Below are 21,198 nucleotides of genomic sequence, written 5' to 3'. Positions count from 1 at the left end.
TATTTCCATAACCACCTTACATTAACTAATTTACCAACTACATAAAAATGCAAAATATAAACAGTACACCAGTACCACATGAAACAGTAAATAATCATAATACTTGCAATCACATTTCATTACAAAACCGTTTAAAGCCGTTTTTGTAACATAAGTTTTTCAGCAAGTCAGTTAGTCAGATTTCAATCCATATATCCATGAAATACTAGATTCTTAATTATGGTAAACTATTCGTTCCAACGCTTAACATAACCAACATGGAAAATGCAATGCATATTCATACTGTGCAAAGTGTTTTCTGCCAAAATTAAAAACAAAATCAATCATATGATTCATTGCTTTTCAATGTACCACACAGTGGAACACACACACCCCATTTCTTTCGAAGAATATGCATCATGCCAAAATTAAATGAAGCCAAATGACCAATCAGCTTTAGTATATAGGGAAAGGGCATATTCTCAGTCAATGTCAAGAGAAAAATCATCCAAATTAGGTATCGATACTGGTGACACAGAGACATTGTGCAGATCCTTAGACAAACAGGCATAATCTTTGTTTTACCCACAATGCTACTATAAAAAATTTTGTGCAGTTGGGCACTCAAATTCTGGACAGCGCTCTTTAGAAAGTTGTGAAACGTTAGGGACACTACTGAAGTTTTGCTCTCAATCAGATAGCTGGCTCCACCAGATTATTAAGCATTCTCAACTTGCAGCTTTACTATTATTTCTTACACTGTACTACACAATTTGCCAAAATAGGAGTGGTTAACATGGAACTCCACTAGTAGGCAAGCCAGAGGTGAAGCTATGCATGTTTATTTTTTACTGCTGGAGTGCACTCATTAGATACCTGGTGCTACTCAATGGCTTCCACAACTTGGCTAAGACAGACAACATAATGTACTGCCATTTTATTATTTCAATATCAATTGAATGTTCAGCACAGTAAAAACAAAGAAAAAATGAGAATGATACAATTGTAGAAAAAAAGTGGTAAAAATTAAGCTCTCTGATCACACAGTAATACCAGTTTGTATTCGGTATTTAAATATTTAAAACTATACACACCTTGCTGATTTAGCTGAACTGACAATTCGCAACAAACACTATTAAACTACTTAAACCAAGAGTATATTTATTTGGCAAGACAAGAATTACACCTTTATTGTACCATTTGCTATGGATTTATTTCATCGATTTAAAAAGAATTAGACAGACTGGACTACAATAATACAATAAAATTTGAAAGCTGCATCCAGCTCGCTGAAACAACATTCATGTATTTGCCAAATGTGCTTTAGTCGCATTTTAACTGTTTTACTAATGGCTCAACAAGTGTCAAAAATTTAATGTTTGCTAAATTGAATGAATAATGTGTATTACGGACCCAAACTAAGAATCTGCAAATCCACAAGAACACTATTGCATACTTCATTATGCATTATGAGTCGACAAAAAAAAAAATTCACGAAAATGTGTAAATTTTGCAACACTGATTTTTTTTGGAAAGTTAGGACCAGCTCCTTTTTCACTTTCAATTTTTCAAAGCAGTGGTTGCAGACATACACACCCACTTTGAGACATGTCCAATTTTTAAGTGCTACAAGTGTCTACATGTTTCTGGTTATCTGCATAGGCTTTCTTTCTGCATCACAAGAAAACAAAGCTAGATTAAATACAACTTTAAATTGCCTGTATGTGTGAACATATGCATTTAGTGTGCCCTGCAAAGGAGTAATTACCCATTCATGTTTGGCTGCCACCTTCTGCCCAGCCATTCCCATAATAAAGACCCAAAACTGTGACAAGTTGGGCAAGAAGGTTAGAAAAAGAATAGATGACTGATGGTCTTTTAGTCATTATATTCAGAGGGTAAAGACAAGAAAATATCGGAGCTTTGTATGGGGTTTTTATTAGTCTGTTAAACATCTCAGTGTTTTGTTACAGCAATGATGTAATTGATGAGATGTTAGTTTAAATCATAATAGGTGTCACAATGTTGTAAGAGGAGTCAAAACAATGGTGTGAAGAATCAGGTAATACCGTGTTCTACACAAACCCTAGAAAGGAACAGAGGCTTTACATTCTTTCAGTCTTTTCTAAGGTCAAAAATATCCACAGATGTACAATGCTGAAATACCCAAAAAATCATAAAATTTCCCATACATGTTACACTAAGGAGATCCCAACGCCCATTATACATTAAAATAAAAGCTCTGCATTCTATTTTGATAGTGATGAATGCCAATACTAGTTTTCTTAATTGATAGTTTGGTAATTTCTTGATGGGTATTACCAGTATTTTAAATGTACAGTTACTACTGTGGCAGTGTATCAATAGTTTTTGGCAGGCAGTGTGGTGCAATGGTTAAAGGTTTGGACACAAATCTGTAAGATTGTGGGTTCAGTGCTGCTACTGTCACTGTGTGAGCACAACCAGGTCACTTCACCTGTTTTGTGCTCCAATTGGAAAAACAAAAGTAACTGAACCAGTTGTATCTCAAATGCTCTAAGTCACCTCAGATAAAGGCATCAGCCAAATAAGTAAGCATACTTATGCCTGGAAAAGAGAAAACATTGATTTTTGCAATTAATGTGGCCTGTTTAAAGCGCTAAAAATATTGTTACATCCAGGGCAGGCAACGAGATGATCAAGACAGAAAATGCTTTGGCCAGTGCAGCAATTTCATGTATTTTTTTTCCTCCATTATGAAACAATAATACAAAAAAGTGTGAACCTAAAGAGTTACATACACATCCAGTTCCATATTTATATACTACCTTTAAAAATTTGGAGAAATAAAATTGTATTTAAAAGTTTTAAATTACAAGTTTCACAACACCTTGCCATATGTCAGTATGTGGTACTGGTATTCATTTCCTTGATTTATGCAAACTAATATGGGGAGGGGGGTGATGGTAGCCCTAGAGAAATCCTAAAGAAAATTAGCAAAGGTAAAAATTACGCAGTCTCTTTTCTTGTCATGTTTCTACAAGAAGATCAAATCAATATAATTATTACATACATACAAAATGTATTTTCTTTGAGTGGCACTAAAACCAATATCAATGTCTAGGACCGCTCTCTACACATTTTCCAGGTGGAGTACGTTCTCTAATTTATGCAAAGAATGGACATTGATGGTGATGTACAAATTGAGGATGGCACTTGCTGAGTTTTCTCACACATTTTAATGGATGCCCATTTAAGAGATGCTTAATTCAATTAAGTTAGTTTTTAGCAGTCAAAGTGTACAATCATTTCATTTTACTTTAAACCATCTTATATACCATACCAATCTGAGAATTAATACATTGGTCTCATTTTCTTATTGCCTTCTTTTCAACTTGCCTTTTAAGAAAGCACTCAAATTACGGCAGAACCTGATCAAGTAGTATTTTGTTAAAAGGTCAGGTTTCAGATCACTGTTCAAGTTTAAACTTTTATAAATATTATGGCAAAGCTCTTTTGTGTTGATTTTATTTTAATTTTGTGATTGTATTTACTTGACAATTTATTACTGAATGTTTTCAAGTTCGATAAAATTGTGAATTCTATACAATTATATTGTTTAATCGATTCCAGGCATCAGTATTTATATATGTGATATTCTATTATAGAAAGGAGCACAATATTGTTCAGTTTAATAATGAAGAAATTTTCAATAAACAGCTGATAAAAGGGAATTCTGTTTTTGCTGTGCTATCAAGTATCAGGAAATTTCACTTGTATTGGTATCGAATACTTAGTCTGATATTGTGATATTCCCATTAATAAAGTGCACTAGACAATTAAAGAAAAATAACTTCTACTTTGACATGAGACCAAAATTAAGGTTGAGACTACAAGGGACACACGGCAAACTGTTGCAACTAAAGATACTAATTAACTGTCGTTAAGACATGCATTTAATGAGTTTCCCTGGTGGGTTTCCACAGTGTGCTCCGGTTTCCTTCAAAGAACATGCAGGTTTGGGGATTTGGTGATGCTAAAATGATGCTAGTGTATGTGTGCGCTTGTATTTATTTACTATGTGATGCCCCATTTGGGGATTGTTTCTGCCTTGCGCCAAATGGAATAGGCGTGTCCCTGGATTGATGGATGTAATCATTAAACATCTATCCTTTTCAGAGATATTGTGGCAAGATGTCCTGGGAAATTAATGAATGTTTTAGACAAGTCAGAACAAAGTGAAGCCGAATGTTTTCTTTGTGATGATGATATCTCACACTGCCACCTGGTGGAATCCTCCAGATTTGTATAAAGTATGAGCACAAGTATAAACAGTACACTGCTTGAGTAACAGCAGTGTTCACAGGCTCACACGTCGCATCGTGTGAATTATAAATCCAGCCTAAGTCTAACCACTATTCAAAGAGTGGATGTAGAGGAGGTGAACTCCTACAAGTACTTTGGAGTCCTCAATGACAGGCTGAATTATTCTCATAACACAGAGGAACTATACATGAAAGGGCAGAGCCGGCTCTTCTTCCTTAGTAGAGTGCATTACTTTAATTTTGGAATTTGACATCCTTCATATCCCCGTATCTGTGATGGCCAGTGCAATTTTCTATGGTGCAGTATACTGGGCTGTTAACATTAATTCAAGAGTGGCCCACCGACTCAAAAAGCCAATTAAAAGGGCAATTAATTCAGCTCTGTTTCACTGACAGTCTTTGTTGTGGGTGATAAAGAGTACCTACATTGATATATCTTTATATTAACTTATGCAAATTACTTTTTTCATGGCTTCCTTCAGCATTTTGTACAGTTTACTGTTTATTCAGATTCAGAATTTTGCCTTTCATGCATTTATTTGGGGTGGCACGGTGGCGCAATGGTAGCACTGCTGCCTCGCAGTAAGGAGACCTGGGTTCGCTTCCTGGTTACTCCCTGCGTAGAGTTTGCATGTTCTCCCCGTGTCTGCTTATTCCTGCCTTGCACCCTGTGTTGGCTGGGTTTGGCTCCAGCAGACCCCTGTGACCCTGTATTGGGATATAGCGGGTTGGATAATGGATGCATTTGTTTGTTTTTGGCATTTAACACTGGCTACTGTTTTCTATCCAGTGTTCTTTATTTAATCTTTTGCTGTGCTTGTATTCCTTTATAATCTTTTGAAAATAAAGCAAAAATGAAGCATACTAGTTTTCAGAAAAGACATCTACTTAACAAAATGCTAAAAATTATAATACTGTATATAATTAACAACAAGTCTACTATACATTCTAAGTTTACATACAAGGATGTTGTCAGACTTCACCTGGAGTATAAAATTCCAAGTCAGCTACTGACAGCTGTTGAGGGTGATAACACGTCTTCACTTGCTGCATGTCTCTAGCTGTCTGTGCTTTGGCTTCTCTTTGCAAAAAACTTGATAAGCAGAAGTTAAGTTATTGGCTGCTTCGATACCAGGTGCCAGGCTTTCCCGTTTCAATCTTAACAGGCTTTCAAGGTGTGATGTACTTACATGGTTATGTCAGTAAGTTTTTGCCAAGGACCTTTTACTGAAGCAACACTCAAACACTGCACTGGACACTAAAAAAAAAAAACTAAGAAAGAAATATATTGACAATGTTGAGCATAGCTGGGTATTTGTCTTTGCATTTAGCCAAGAAATATTTTCATAATGTGTTTCTGACAATATGCATCACATGAAAAACATTTTTTCATGTCTAGAGGTTTGTGTTTGCTGTTGATTGTATCAGAATCTTTATTATCTTGATTTTGAAAAGGATCGTCAACCACTTTATCCATATACTCAAAACCATGAGAAAAGAAATCATGCCTAAATGCCGAGTGTAATGCTATCTCACCATATTTAACAGATGATGATAGGTTGACAAGACAACTCAAACTGCCATCAGCTGTAGAAGTAAAAATTGAGGACACCAAGTCATACAGCTGCCTCAATTATGACACATCTTTCAAATGGAAACATATATGCCTAGCAGTTTTCAGTGAACTTAATGCCTGCATTAAGCTGATGCTTTGATCATGCAGACATTTATTAAGCCTTTCAGTAAGCTGAATCAGCACAGCCACTACAAATTAACATCATTTGATCATTGCAAGAAGCAGTGACCAATATCTGTTCGATTCTTGTTGTTAGCATCATAAAGGTTTGTTTGATTTTAATTGTTATAACTCCCAATTCTGAAGGTGCAAAACAGCAACAATGGACTACAAAAGTGATCAAAAGCTTGGAAGCAAACTGGATGCTGAAAACTCTTACACCTGCTCTAACAAAGCAAGTAAATACACCCAAGTAATCACAAACACCTACGAAGCCAAATATCCCAAACATCATGGTGCCCTGAAAAGCATGTGGGGTATGAATAAAAGGTGCTGCAATTTCTACATGGTGAAATCAACATGTATAAAAAAATATATCTTAATAAAATCTCAGAATCTACAGTTTAACCACATGTGAATAAGATTACAAACTAAAAATTGTGGAGCACAGGAGGTAAATTGACAGCAGCTCCATCTGAAATGAAACCCACCAGCTTACCTGCATATTTTGACAAACCAATTTAATCAAACATGCTAGCTACTACTGCACGCAATCATCTGTGCCATTGCAAATGTCTCTATTAGATAATAATGGTCCCAGTGGAGGTACTTTGTGAATTACAAAAGGACCAAAAAACAGTTCCTTGTCCAAACAGCAGAACCAGTGGCACGGCCTACATATAACATTAAGCAATTACACTGTTTAGAGACAGTTTGAGTTTTAGTTCATCCTTGAGTACATTACCAATTGTCACGGTTAGTGACTCCAATGCTGATGATATGTGCAACTTCCCAGCTGTTTGGTTTTAACCAACGTAGGAAATTTCTTGAACGAAAATGGTCTTTGGCAATAACCGAACGTATATCCAGCAACTTTATCACCCTTTCCAACCTTTCTTTGCTGGCACTGAAGAATGCTTGAACTTACTGAAAAAAATTACTGTTTTGCACTCGCTGTGCAGTAATGCAATTCCTTTCAAACTGAATGTATTCTTAGGACATATAGATTCATAAAAATTTTGGTTTTTCAGATGACTGAAAAACAAATACTCTGTTAATTGTGATCATAAAATGCCTTTACAGAATTAAAAGTAAACATTGAATAGTGAATACTCAAAATAAATTGCCAATACAATTCTCACCAGTGCTAATTTTACTTTGTATTACTTGCAAAAAATACATGCAGTGCTCAAAAAAAAAAACAAAAAAAAAACAGCTGCCATCTGAAGAGAGTTCACATTACACAGTAAGAAGTCAATTAGTAGACTCTGGTAGCAACCCTTAACTAACAAACCTTTATATAAACTCTGGACAATGGTGACCCGAGAAATCCCATAAAACACGTAATAAAACGGACCCTCAACTTATAACACACTTAACGAGTCCTACACTTCATGTTTCATACATGTTACATTCAAGTTGTACAGCACTTCTGACTATCAAACACGATCCCATTTTATTGCCTTCTTCACACAGAGGGGTTCTGGACACTTTCCTCCTTATGTTTGGCAATTTATAGTCCAATATCAACATAAAATTAAACATTTTGGCAACATTTTACACTATTCAAAGTGCTGTCTTCAAACATGGCACCACAATATGACCATCTGCCAGACAGTCTTTAAGAAGTTGGATTTCAGTTTTATATATTAGGCCAGCAGGTATTTAAGGGTGTGCCTGAAAAACGATGAAACATCATCTTAAATTCTTAACAGCTGGTACCTGAAGGATCCAGTGATATGCAGGGGCATGTACTGTCGAGACAGATTTGAAAAAGTTCCAGATGTAACAAACATGACGAGGAATAAAAGGTTCCGTTTGTCAAAACCATCAAAGTATTATCTTATTAAAGATTAAGTGGTTTGTACAAACTAAATACAATCAATATAAAAATCACATTATGGGCTTTTTGCAATTTAAACCTTTTTAAAATTATTAAGTTTTGCTAAAGACTAATTTGTATTGCTGCTTCTTTCATCTCATCACTGTGCATGCATGAAGAGCCCCATTTTGTGAGTCTTCAATCACATTTATCTGATATGCGAAGATAAGGTTTACTAATTAAATGTTTTAAATAAAAAAAAGTTCGCCCTCATTTTGCAAAATGAATCTATAACTGCAACCAAACTTACATATTTTTATTGTTAATGATAAATGACAAAATAAAAATTTCTGTGACAGTGATATAGTTTACCGTTTCCCTTTTGTTGTTATACGCCAACAAATACACAGATGTCAGGCACATCAAAGCAGCAAATCAGCATGACACACGGCATGTATCTATTAGGTCACATCTTTCAGTCAGATAAGTTTTTTTTTTTTTTTTAATTCTGAATATGTGGGGCACATGGAGGATAAACACCTGTACACACTAGGGCTGTGAAATTAGTGTCCAAATGAGGTGAGCACAACGAACCACCTGGATTAAGCAAGACCCAAGTGCAACGGGAGCCAGAATACTCTTATTAAAAATAAGTAAATATGTCTGTAGATTTAAAATTTAAGTGCCACTACCTGTATGATTGAACTTGCTGTGCCTTTGTATGCTCTCTTATTAATCATTTTTGCTTTTTTGCTTGAAGTGTGTCTGCAAGGTATGCTGTGCTTATGATTTGAGCAGTGACGCAGCCTTCAGTTGAAAACACAGTGAAGTCCAAAGTGGAAATGGGACTCTTCACATAGCTGTAATGCATATAAATGACATATATAAATAAAATAAAAAAAATAGAATAAAATGACTCTTAAATTACTTAAAAAATGTTAAACGCATGTATTACTTTAGTCCCAGCACCCCCTACGTTACATGCCTTTCTGGCTTGTGGGTGCAAGAAGAAAAAAAAAAAAAAAAAAAAAAAAAAAGGGGGTTTCAGGCTCCACTCTACACAACAAAATATTACAACAAATCACAAGCAGCATTGGTTTATTCCTTCTGAAAGGTAGATCACGTGGGAAGAGCAGAGTGATTTAGTAAGTTTGCAGAGCAGGGCACAGGATTATTTTCCCACTTTACAGATGCAGAAAAAATATTACATATGTAATCTTTTATCTCTCTAGTGTTAAACACAAGCATTACTCGGCCTGTAAAAACAGCGCTGAAAGCATTAGTCGAGAGTGTCACTCAGGCGATGGAATAAATGTGTCTTATGCAAGACCCGGGATTTACTCGGGTTGTACAAGTGCCAACAGCGTTTGTGCCGAACGATTGTTGAGCAATATTATAGGCATGTCTTGCGCAAGTGTCAGGCTCAAGTGTTACAAGGTCAACAGTGAGGATACATCATCTTCTAGCCTCATAATGGTGTCTTGTAAGAAACACCTCTCATCACCAGGGATGACAAAGTGAATCGGTCTTCAGGCAGTGAAATCTAAAGCGATTCCAGAATTCCAAAAGTGACACTTGCACATGTATATTGTGCTGTTCATATTATTATTAATTGTTTTATACATTCCACACTTCTGAATTTGTACTTTTAAGTGTTTTGCACATTTGACGGTGGAAAGATAAGCTTTAAAAAAAAAAGTCATTTTTTTTAAGCTAAAGAATGCAACACTTTTTACGTTTTTTTGAGAAAAAAATGTAGCTACAGAGGTTAATGCAAATTTTTTATTTCACCTTTATTTTAGGAACTTTGTCAAGCCAGCAGCCTCCAAAAGATAAGATGGCTGAGGTAGAGAAGTATGCTTTCCTGACAATGAATATGCTCATTAAAATATCTCACTAATAACGGTACCAAACAGTGACATGTTGCATGTTTAAAAGTACATGCAAGTAAGAATTTCATTGTATTCTACATAAAACAAAAAAATATATATTTTATACAAATCACAACCTATATTGCAGTTGTCTCATTTAAAAAAAAATGTCACAAGTACAGAAAATTCAGAAAATTATGATCACTTGGCAATAATGTTTTTTTGCATACAAATATAAAGCATTTGCATCCCACGGACGAATAACAACAGCTGTGAGCTCTATGCTCTTACATAGATGGACAGATTAGCATTCAAATGCAAGAAAAGCATAATCCCAATGCAATAATTTATGTAAATATTTCACCTTCTATTTTCACTTTGATATACAGATTGGTCTGACAATTTTTCAAACTTAATCAAACTCAAAACTTTACTCTTGAATAACCAAAAGTCTAAGTGCAATGCAAACCACAGATAGGAAAAATCCATTAGTCAGGAGGACTGCTGCCACTGCTTCACAAGTTTACCCTCTGGTTCATAAGCTTTTACAACAGAATTCACAATAATTAATTAGGAAATTAATTAGGATTACTAATTAGAAATTGAAACAATTTAAAAAGCACAGTTATTTAGAAATACTAAGGTGCAAAATATTATATGGAAATAAATACCAAACAAGAATGATTATCACCATCCACAAGTGACAGCACATTAACTGCTGAATTAAAATGTCACCAAGGTCAGTTGCATGAAATGCACTCCACAGAATTGGCCACTGTCCCCACATTTCACTGGTGAGCTGGAGGTGTATCAGTTACATATATAATAATGGAAGCCAATTGTCATTTCAACCCTCCTTCACACCTTATGACATGCTTGTCAAATAAACTACAAATCAAAAAAGAAAAAAAAAAATTTAGTAAAAGGCACCATTTACTAACTTATCTTGTATGATAACATTCAAACTGTATGCATTATAAACAGATTCAATTTGAAACAAATTATTTTTGCACAGTATTGATATAAATGACTGAATGAACCATAGGTTTCTGTGTAATTTAAGCTCAAATCGATATTTTCAACAAAGCTACAGTTAAAACCATGCTCATAAAATACTTTTTGTTTAGGTGGAAGAGCTCTACGGTTTCTTAATTTGTTAAAATATATACAGTTTTTGAATTCCCTGTCAAACACGCAAGTCCTTGAGCTCATTATTTTCCATCGTTAACCATCATTTAAAAACTGCATTTTGTGTTTACTTGTGTTATATTTGACTAATGGTTAAATGTGTTTGATGATCAGAAACATTTTGTGTGACAAACATGCAAAATAAGAAGAAATCAGGAAGGGGGCAAATAGTTTTTCACACCACTGTATTTCATGATTAAACCAAACTTTTCAAAATTCAACAATTGATGAACTATTTTAAACACAGAGGAAATCTGAATATTTTATCTCACTTGTATGTAGAAGCCAATGTAAGACTAACTTATTTGCCATACAATACTCAGGCTGACCCATTAATGTTTTATTCTTTGCTATAGTTACTAATGACAGTGTAAACAGAAATGCCTAGCCTTTGTCCTTTTTGCTCACAGATGGCAAGCGTAATTTATACTGTTTAAGTGAGTCCTATCATTATTAAATGGATTAATTATAGTGAAACAAAGACATTTTGTGTACATACAAGAATTATTGATTTTCCTATGTATGTTATAGAGTAAAAAAGCAAAGTTTTAGCAAAGTGTTGTCTTCTTAAAAAAGAGTTAGCAGCCAAGCAAAAATAACTTATTTTCCTCTCATATACAAATAAAGCTGTGTATTACTTGAGCACTATTCGCATAACTGGAGAAGATATACTCCATTTACAGTTTAAAAAAAATGTACAGAATGAGACATACTGCACATAAACTGATTTGCCCCTACCAACAAACATATGATATTGGGCACAGCTAGAGGTCTTAACAAGCACTAGATAAACCTAGAAAAGACTGCTTTGTTTCTGCAAATTTTCCCACTTTTTATGTAAGCATTAACAGAATTAAGACAACAAAACTGCCCGTCAGAAACAAATACAGGACTATGTAAAGAATAACTGCTGGAATGATACTTGTTACTTTTATCTTAGGCAAAACAGATAGATAATACAACACTGGTAAGTTAAGATTATAAATGCTGCTAATACGCAATATTTATTAATAAATTACTTTAATTGTGCATATCTAATTCAAATAAACATGTGAACAGATTAACATCTGATGAAGAAAAACAAAAAAAATAACAGGATTTGCATTAACCTGGATTACACACTGTTCCAAAATGCACAGAAACAAACAAATCTCTAATATGCTCAAACTGGTAATCCATAAAACATTACATACCAAAACAAAAATTGTCTTGAACCATTAGGGAGAAATATTTGAGAGAAATTAGAAAACTAAACAGCAACATTAAATTTCTTCCTAAGATCCAGACAAAGGAAAGATTTTACAAAAGTAAACTTGAAATGACAAGTCAGTTGAAACTAGTTTCTCTTTTGCAAACCTATGCAATATGCCTTAGCACATCATGGCATAGTAACCTACGGTCCATGCATGCAAGAAATGACACAAAAATGTGAGGAAAACAATTTGAAAAGCACTATAATAACCTACTACTGATATGTATTTCTATTTTAAAAAAGGGATTAAGGTTGACAATTTTTTTAAACACTGACTGTGGCACTGGTCAACTGAAACAGAATAATTCAAAGCAGCACTCATTAGTAAACAAGTCTTTAAGATAACCTAGAAAATGTATATCTTGCCATCTTCTTATCCCACTTATCCAGGAAAGGGACCAAGAAAATACAATATTCTAAATGTTAATTAAACTTAACAATAAAAAGACAAGCATGCAATATAGTAATTACTAGTACATATTAGTCTGAGGGAGAAAAACATGCTAATACACACAATTTCATCCAACTAAAAACACAAAAACAAAAAGGAATAACCACAGAAAAAGAAAGCACACCATACAATAGATGCAAAGAAAAACATGTTACTTAAACTTCTGCTAAGGCTGAAATAGATTTAATCCCACTTTTTACTAGTCTCAGATTCCAGAGATGCATTTCAAACTAAACTAATGTAGTGTTCGTCAGGATCGCGGAATACTAAAGCAATACAGAGACCCAGTTACAAAATCCATTACTGGATAAACGTAAGACTAAATGCATATCCAATGTTCTAAATAACATCGTCATAATACAAAATCATAGGGTCATTTTAACTCTGCAGTGCTTGGCAGGATGTAATAATTGTGTCTCCACTAAAAAACCAAACTCCTAGTTCGTCTTTCCCTATTTTGATAAACCTGCTTTGTAACAGCAGATTTCTCATATTACACAGTAAACTGTTCGACACAAGTAATGTCAATAAAGTTAAATCTTTTCTTATCTACAGACATTTCAAATTTGCAATTTACAAAGCCAATTGTGCAATGCAAAATGTGAATGAGACAGTACTAAATAAAATAACACAGGCAAGAATGCATTGGGACAAATAAGAAATTTCTCTGACCTACAAAAAAAGGTGCAACGTAAAAAAAGAATTGCGTAAAACAGGAGAAAAAGTAACATGAAAGGTTATCAGAAACTGTTTCGGACAGTTAATAAGAGAGGGTCTTTCATGTTTATTTCAAATAATAGTAAAGGTATGACGAACTGCAGGAAAGAGTTACAAAATGTAAAACACGCAATGCCAAAAAAAAACCAAGAGCTGTCCAATAGGAAAAATGTGTTTAACAAAATCTTGCTTAAGTACACATTAGGTGACATCATTGCTAAATCTTTAAATGGCAAAGTAACACTAAAACACTGGGTCTCCATCGTTTATTTGCTCGGATTCTACTCGGTCATTGCACGCCACTGGTATACAGTTTGACATAAACGCAATCCTGAAACGAAGTTATAGCCAAACGTCCCCAACCATATGCAAAAACCACACAATTTTATTTTCCCACTATTTTCACTTCCAATAAAAATAATGACGCAATTCAGTTTGTACGAAATACACAGCAGTGACCGAGAATAGAAAATGTTTTAGTGTATGGAGTCATCTACCAGGAGAGAAAAACATTTTAAGCATATAAAACTAAGCTGAAATGATTAACTGCCGCAAGACAATAACGTGCTATTCTGTAATACACAAGGTAAGGATAAGTAAAGAATAATCTTAGCGTGAGACACCGTTATACCGAGATCCTTTAACATCATACATAACCGTCTTCGTTCGTTTTGATAACCCGTATACAGATTATTGTACACTTCACTTAGAAACAGTTTCACTGTTAGCTTAATGAAATTAGCTATGTAATCCAAATATATTTGAAAGGGAAAAAAATCGGTCCATGACTAATTTTATGAGCTAATCTCATTTGTACAATTATTTACACTTCATCATTATACAGTGAACTTGGTGCCGTGAAAAGTATCAGTTTACTGTGATGCACTCACTTGCTGACAACAGCTGTATCGCGACTTGCACTCGCCATTATCAAAGTCCACTTCGAGTTGATGCATAAATATTGTTGGATTATATCACCAGCTACTTTTAGCCAGTGTGTATTTGTTCTGCTACATCTTATTCTATTTATGGAAACTGCTTACTTCGGTAAACATAAAACATAACCCCTCCCCAATGAAAAGAAGGGAAAAATAATTAACAGCGTGAACGGTTTATTTTATTTAGAGCACGTGCAAAAAAGTCGCATTACACGAAACTCCACTTACTCAGATTAAAAATAAAATACAAAAACAAAACAACATCTCCTGTTTCTAGTTACAAAATGGTTGCCTTTCTTTACTAAAAACTAAAACCAGGTCACTTCAATAAGTTACCAAATAAGAGGAGTGACAAACAGAAAAAGAATGCTCAGGAAGAGATCAAACATACATCAATATTTATCTAGAACATGCAGACACGGGCCTTTAAACAGTCATAGTACACGCAAAAAAAATAAGAAAGTGGGCCTTATCCGTTAAACCTTCAGTCTTTGAAAGGAGTCGCAAATTGGCACCTGAAACGACACACTTTAGAGGCTACAGTAAACAAGGCAAAGGGAATTGAAAATAAAGGAATCCGTAAAGGCCCAAAAAGAGACGATTTTATAATGGAGAGTTAAATGCCTTCAAAGGAAAGATTAAAATCAAACAAGTAGAACTTGGCGTGTTTACTTTTCAATTACAGATGACTGAATTTATTTATTTATGTATTTTTGGCAACAAATGATCGCGTCTCAATCACCTTCCCCAAATTTCCACAGGAGCAATAAAAACGACTTACCTTCACAGATAGTAACAAATGATAGAATCCACCGCGTTTCTGAACATGTTATGGAGTTATACCGTGCCCACACCATGCTCAGTCTGTCTATGTTGCTGCCATTTTGTCCTGGCCAACAAGAGGAGAAAGCTCTCCGTCGACAAAACCGCCGCCTCCCTCATTTTCCCAACGAACTTCATGAAAACTCAAGTAGAAAAAAAAACAAATTCACCCAGCGAACCCAAAAACAATCCGACAGTGAGCTAATACGTTCTTCTTTGTAAAATGATGTATCTTGGCTGGGTTGCGAGGGCCGAAATGCCCATTTTTTAACGTTAAACCAGAGCCCCGCAGCTTCACAACAAGCCCTTCTTTTCCTGCCGTTCTGTATCTCTAATGCGTTTCTCTCTCTCTCTCTCTCTCTCTCTCTCTTTCTGTTGCGTGTGGAATGTTTGTGTGCTTATGGAGCGAGACCAAACAAATCGAGCCAAGAGCACACGCGAATTGGGAACAGCTATCCCAGCATGCCTGTTAACATTATGAGCATGCGTATTAGGCATAGCATGACTGGGAACGTAGGACCGAACTGGGAACGTCATATCTTGATTCAAATATGAAAAGCTTTATTGGCATTAGCTTTTGTTTTTCTTTTATTAATTATTACCAGGAAGTAAGTTAATTAAAAACGTTGACAGTGTAGACATACGCTTCAATTCTACTCAATCACTCGCACACATAGTATTTTACTCGCTTAATATGAACGTATATCTGTTTTACTTTCAAGTCGTTCTTCCTAAGATTTAGGGCATAAATCAGTTGTAAAACGGAGCCCTCCCCCCATTATTTTTTCCATTGGAACGTGCAACTCCTTAAAAGGAGAACACGGAGAAATCGATAAAACAAGAGCTCTGTAGGTCTGCAGCTAGACTATGTTGGCGCCGAATCCTTTACGTGACGCGTTATTTACGTCACAGTGTTCTAAAAAAGTTCACACGCTTGTTTTGCTTACGATGTTATATGCGAGGTATGCATTATTGGAACGTACTGGAGAAAATAGCCCATGCAATAATAATTATATAAGAAATGTGCTTAACAAAATATATTACCTGCTAAGACATATTAATAAGTCAAAATTTTAAAATTCTAATTAAAAATAAGCTTGGAAAATGGCAAGGATATTATTTATTGTCTTACTAAAAAATTAAGGAAGTGTCATACAATTTGGCCAGTTAAGCAAATATTATTCAGATTTAATACATATTTTATTAGAACCTAGAGTATTTTTTTTACAAATTTCTTTAAACTATCAGCTTTCTTTCAGCAATTTTAATGTTTTATTTTACATTCCCAAATGTGGACCAGAGGTTTTTATTTATAATTTATTATTAATTACGTAGATGTACCAATGAAAATAAAATGAAGTGAATGAATTCTACGCCAAATATCAGTCTATTTTAAAACAGAACTGGATTTTTATTTTAAAACCACTCAAAATATTAAAATGAGAAAGATAATAGTACAACTGACATGTTAAATTGTTTATATAGATTAGTGAAATACCCTTGGCATTGCTTTATTTATTTATATGCTATAAGCTTTAGTTCTTAATATGTATTGTTAATTATTTATATCATTGTATTTTTTTTTTTGTTAATACAGCATTAACTAACTGCAAAAAATAAATAAATAAAAGGAAAGTTCTTAAGAAATTGAAGAATCTCTAGAAAACTTTAAAATGTGATTCATGCAATGTGACAGTTATCCAAGAGCAGGCAATTCTCTTAATCAAAATATAATAAAAATATAATACAATTACATTTTATGGCATAACTGCTTTATGTAGTAAGGAAAGTAGGATTCGTGTTCTGAGTTCTCACTGTGTGGAGTTTCCATGTTCTTTCTTTTCTTGAGAATTCTCTGTGTGCTACAGATTTACACCAGTACAAAGACATGCAGGGTTTGGTGGATTGCCAACTGTCCATTGGCATCCTGTCTAGGGATTGTTCCTCCCTTGCTTGCTGGGATCAGGATCCAGCTTCCCTGTAAATCTGTAAAGTGGATTTAGAAAATGTTATATCTTGCCATTTTAAAAATCAACATTAATCTGAATGGAAAATAATTTAAATAACATGTTAGAGGCAGTGTAGTTGTGGACTTTATTCATTATATTTTAATTTAATAAATTGGAAAAGTCTGCTTTAAAAATGACAACAGATGCACAAGAAGATTTTGCAATTTTATTTACAAATTATATGAAAATGTATTTTGTAAATATAAAACTATTCTGTATTCCATTATAGTCTTCAATGAAAATGTATTTTGTAAATATAAAACTATTTTGTAAATATTTTTAGTCTTCAATGAAACTTGCCAGATAAGCTATATATTTCGTGTTACCTCAACTTCATCTTTCAGTACATTTTTTAATCCTTCCAGCAGGTGTAAATTTATGGAAGTCTCATGTACTATCATTTAAACAGATAGGCATGTTTTTGTTTATTTTAATTCTGTTCATGTTCTAAGAATTTGCTTTTAATGAACAGTACTTTGCATATAATAATGACTTACATTTTGCTGAAAGTAGTTGAAAGTATTGGGTTGACAAAATACATAAATGGAATGAAAAAAATTAGTTTTAAATACATGAATATATTTAGAGCACATAAAATGTTTGCAAAGGGCAAGCAGTTAACAGAATGAACCAAATGGTTCATGATTATAGGTCATATGGTTTATTTAGTGTATTGATATAGGTGGCGAATTTTTGGATATCCAGCTTCCAAACCTGCCTTATCCTGAGCAGGAGTGCAAGGAAGGAGAAGCAAAACACAGCAAGGCTGAAACAATCCCTGGACATAGAGCCAGTCTGTTGCAGGATGAAAACACACATACACACGCTAGGGTCAATTTAGCATTGCCAGTCCACCTGTAAAACTTTGGAGTGTGAAAGGAATCCAGAGGACCTGGAGGAAACCCAAATGGACATGGGTATATTTATATATTCTAAAATCTGCTTATGATAATTATGTACAATTTAGTGAATATGTGAACTCTGTGATGTCAAAAAGAATGTGTAAAGGAAAAACAGGTGAGTAAAGTAGTTGTTTTGTATATGTTAAGAGTGTATTGGCAGCATATCAAGGGAAACTTTCATCATACTAATCCATTTTTTTCTAAATATAGCATTTATTACCTTTAAAAATTTAAGAATTATTGCCGTATAACACTGGTATTTGATTTATTCATTTTCATTTGAACATTTCAGACTTTTGAAAAAAATATCCCTACAGCATTGTCAGTTTTAGCCTTTGACCAACTTGCTAGATTTTTTTAAATGATGTGAATTTTCTACATTTTAATAATGTCCATTTGTCATACATGGTTTTCTGAATAATTATACTTGATAGACGTGTATTACTTCCTAAAATTAAATAAGAGACAATTAATTTCTGAATGTGCCATTTGGTATTGTGAATATTTTTATTTTGAAGAGTAAATGTTGCTTAGGGGTGTTTCAGTTTAGACCATGTCTAGTATTGTAAACACTGAGCATAGATGCAGCTGCACCTTCTTAGTCCACTGTGTGATTTAAACATGCTTCCAAGCAAGAATGTAATAACATCCACTTTGTCCAGGGTTGTTTCCTGCCTTTCCCATTACTGCCGGGATAGGCTTTAGCCCCCCAAAATCCTACATTGAAATAGGAATGTTGGAATAAAACAACCTCCTTTATTCTTCAGTGGCATGTTTCTTTTTCTGCTGATGCTTCTTTCACCCTGAATTCAATTAAGTCGGTTTTACAATGTTATGTATTACACTAAAAATCAAGTTTATCTAGATGTTTAAACACAGTGAAGTTGACCTTACTGTCAGTCAGTCATTTCCTAACTTTCCTAGTCCTGAACATAGTCACATCTTGGACATCTTTAGAAAGAAACCCACACATACATGGAGAGAACATGCAAACTCCACACCAGGCGGACCTATGATTCAAACCCTGGTCTCCTTATTGCGAGGCAGCAGCACTACCACTGTGCCACCATGCCACCCTTGGCCTTATAGGTTCTAGTCATATTAAATTAGCTCTTCTATCTCCTATATAGAGAGCACAGTCTTAGCACTAAGGCTTCACAGGTCCTGTGCCCACCCTTATTCTCCCCATGTTTGCCTTGGTTTTTCTCCAAGTACTCTGCTTTTCCTTCCACATACAAAAGACAAAATTGTTATCTTGCAGGGTAATTATTAATACTAAATTGGCAGCCTGTGATTGAGTCTCTGTGTGAGTGGGCTCTGCAACAGACAGGTGCCTCATCCAGGTTTAGTTCCTGCTCTGTGCCCAATGCTGCCAGTTTAGATCCCATAACATGACTTGCACTAAGAGAACCTGAGAATGTTATGTTATATCAACTGGTAATGCTGAAGTGCAAAATTTATTGTAGTTCCTAAATAGTTTATAAAATGAAAAATATTAACAAAACTGCATTGCAGATAGTGGCATTCATGGTGAATAACATCCTCAGCAAATTTGGAGAGACATTGGCCTTACGTTGGGATATCAAAGGGCAGAAAGAACAATATGGAGAAGCCCTAAATCTGGATAATGCCAGTTGTGGTAGTCTGATGCACAAAAAGCACAGGCTTAGGTTGAGTAAGTTGCTTATGATCACACAAAGAGTCAGACGTGGGTTTTTACTCTTCAGCAGTGGCGCTTTCAATCTAGGCACTTTGCTTGCCAATGTGGTCAATTATTTATATAAATGTTTATGCAAAAACTTAAAATAATAATACTGAAATGACTTAATAATTTTGAACAAAATGCACAATGGTTTACAACATGATCTTGTTCACACTTGCTCAAATCTTTTGTTTGAATCCCAGCCAAAAGGGTAAAACTTTGTGGGAGATTTTGTATATTTTACATTATCTTTCAAGGTATTAGGTGTAAGGAATATCTTTAAAAAATTTTGTGGAAGTTTTACCTATGTGATCTTGTAAAACACTTTTGTCTCCTTTTATATTGACATATTTTAGGTTGATTTTGCATAAGTATGCATGAATAATATAAGCAGTGTTGCTATAATTTCTGGATGAAACAGAAAAAATTAAGTGTCAGTCCATATTACAGGTAAATATTGTAATACTTTTGTATTCTTAGTAAATATTCACTGTAAATATACTAAGAACCAGCACCAGTTCATTAAGGAGCATTAAGGTGATGACTTGCACATTTGACATAACGTTTCCATTTTCAGAGTTCACTCATTTAAACATACATATTATAAAGACACAGTACTGACACAGGAAACATAATAAAATGTAAAGATGTCTTTGTGATGAGCTGCCCAGTTTTCAAAGGTAGCAGTGGTTACATGCAGAGTGTGACGAAGGTTCACTTAAATACAGGTCAGTGCTTGTAAGCTGTGGTTCTGGGGAATACCACTATGGCTGCTGATGTTTATCTTCATCTTTTTTTTTTAATAAAATTGGATTTCCTGGTTTCATTTTTTCTGGCATTACTAGAATCTCCCCTTGATTGTGCAATGGAAAAGTTGTGTGTGGGTAATTAGAAGCAAAATTTCTTTTGTGGAAATTCTGAACCTTGTTCTTTATCTTTTAAAACAAATTCCGGAAAAATATGTTTTTATTTTAACTACAAGCAAACACTACGTTTTCATAAATTTGTTTTTATATTTCTGCCTTTCTGTCCATTCATCCATTATCTAAAGCATTTTCAATCCAGTTCTTGCTCACAGGGGGTGGAGCCTAACCTGGCATCATCAGGTGCAAAGCAGAGTGCTTTTATACTTTTAGACCCCCCTTCTGTTTAGTACACTCACATATAACTGGAACATGCTGAGGAAATTATCTGTTGCCCAAACTGCTATTTGCACTTCTGTCTGCTAGTTGTTATTTGGAATGAATAAAGAAGAACAATCAAAATTCACTTCTTTGAATACAAGGTCAAAGTGGCAAAGTCTGTCTTGGCAGTGGCAAGGACAAGTCAAAAAACAACCCTGGACTAGGCATTCATCCACTGCAGTGTACACTCATTAATATAGGACTAATTTAGAGCTGCCTATCAATTTAAAATGAATGCTTTAAAGATGTGGAAAGAAACCTGAGTAAACAGAAAAAAAAAAAACAGCACAGACATGAATGAGGAGAGCATACAAACGCCACA

The 21,198-nt window shown here is 34.5% G+C and overlaps 1 protein-coding gene across 3 annotated transcripts in view; it reads right to left on the bottom strand.

The window, feature by feature from the left end:
• Window positions 1-15,424, bottom strand: part of LOC120526583 (homeodomain-interacting protein kinase 3-like) — a 174,536-nt gene extending 159,112 nt beyond the window's left edge. For 2 of the 3 annotated variants that reach the window (XM_039749748.1, XM_039749753.1), the window contains exon 1: window positions 15,039-15,424. In XM_039749748.1, coding sequence (XP_039605682.1) covers window positions 15,039-15,114 — 76 coding nt within the window. In that variant the 5' untranslated portion in view covers window positions 15,115-15,424. Of the gene's footprint in view, window positions 1-8,532; window positions 8,689-15,038 lie in introns of those variants that run through there. The other variant, XM_039749761.1, reaches the window with a different exon arrangement.
• Window positions 15,425-21,198: the final 5,774 nt, after the last annotated feature.

This window comes from Polypterus senegalus, chromosome 1, assembly GCF_016835505.1.
Source record: "Polypterus senegalus isolate Bchr_013 chromosome 1, ASM1683550v1, whole genome shotgun sequence".
Taxonomy (NCBI): Eukaryota; Metazoa; Chordata; class Cladistia; order Polypteriformes; family Polypteridae; genus Polypterus; species Polypterus senegalus.
This window is presented reverse-complemented; position numbering and strand designations above follow the sequence as displayed.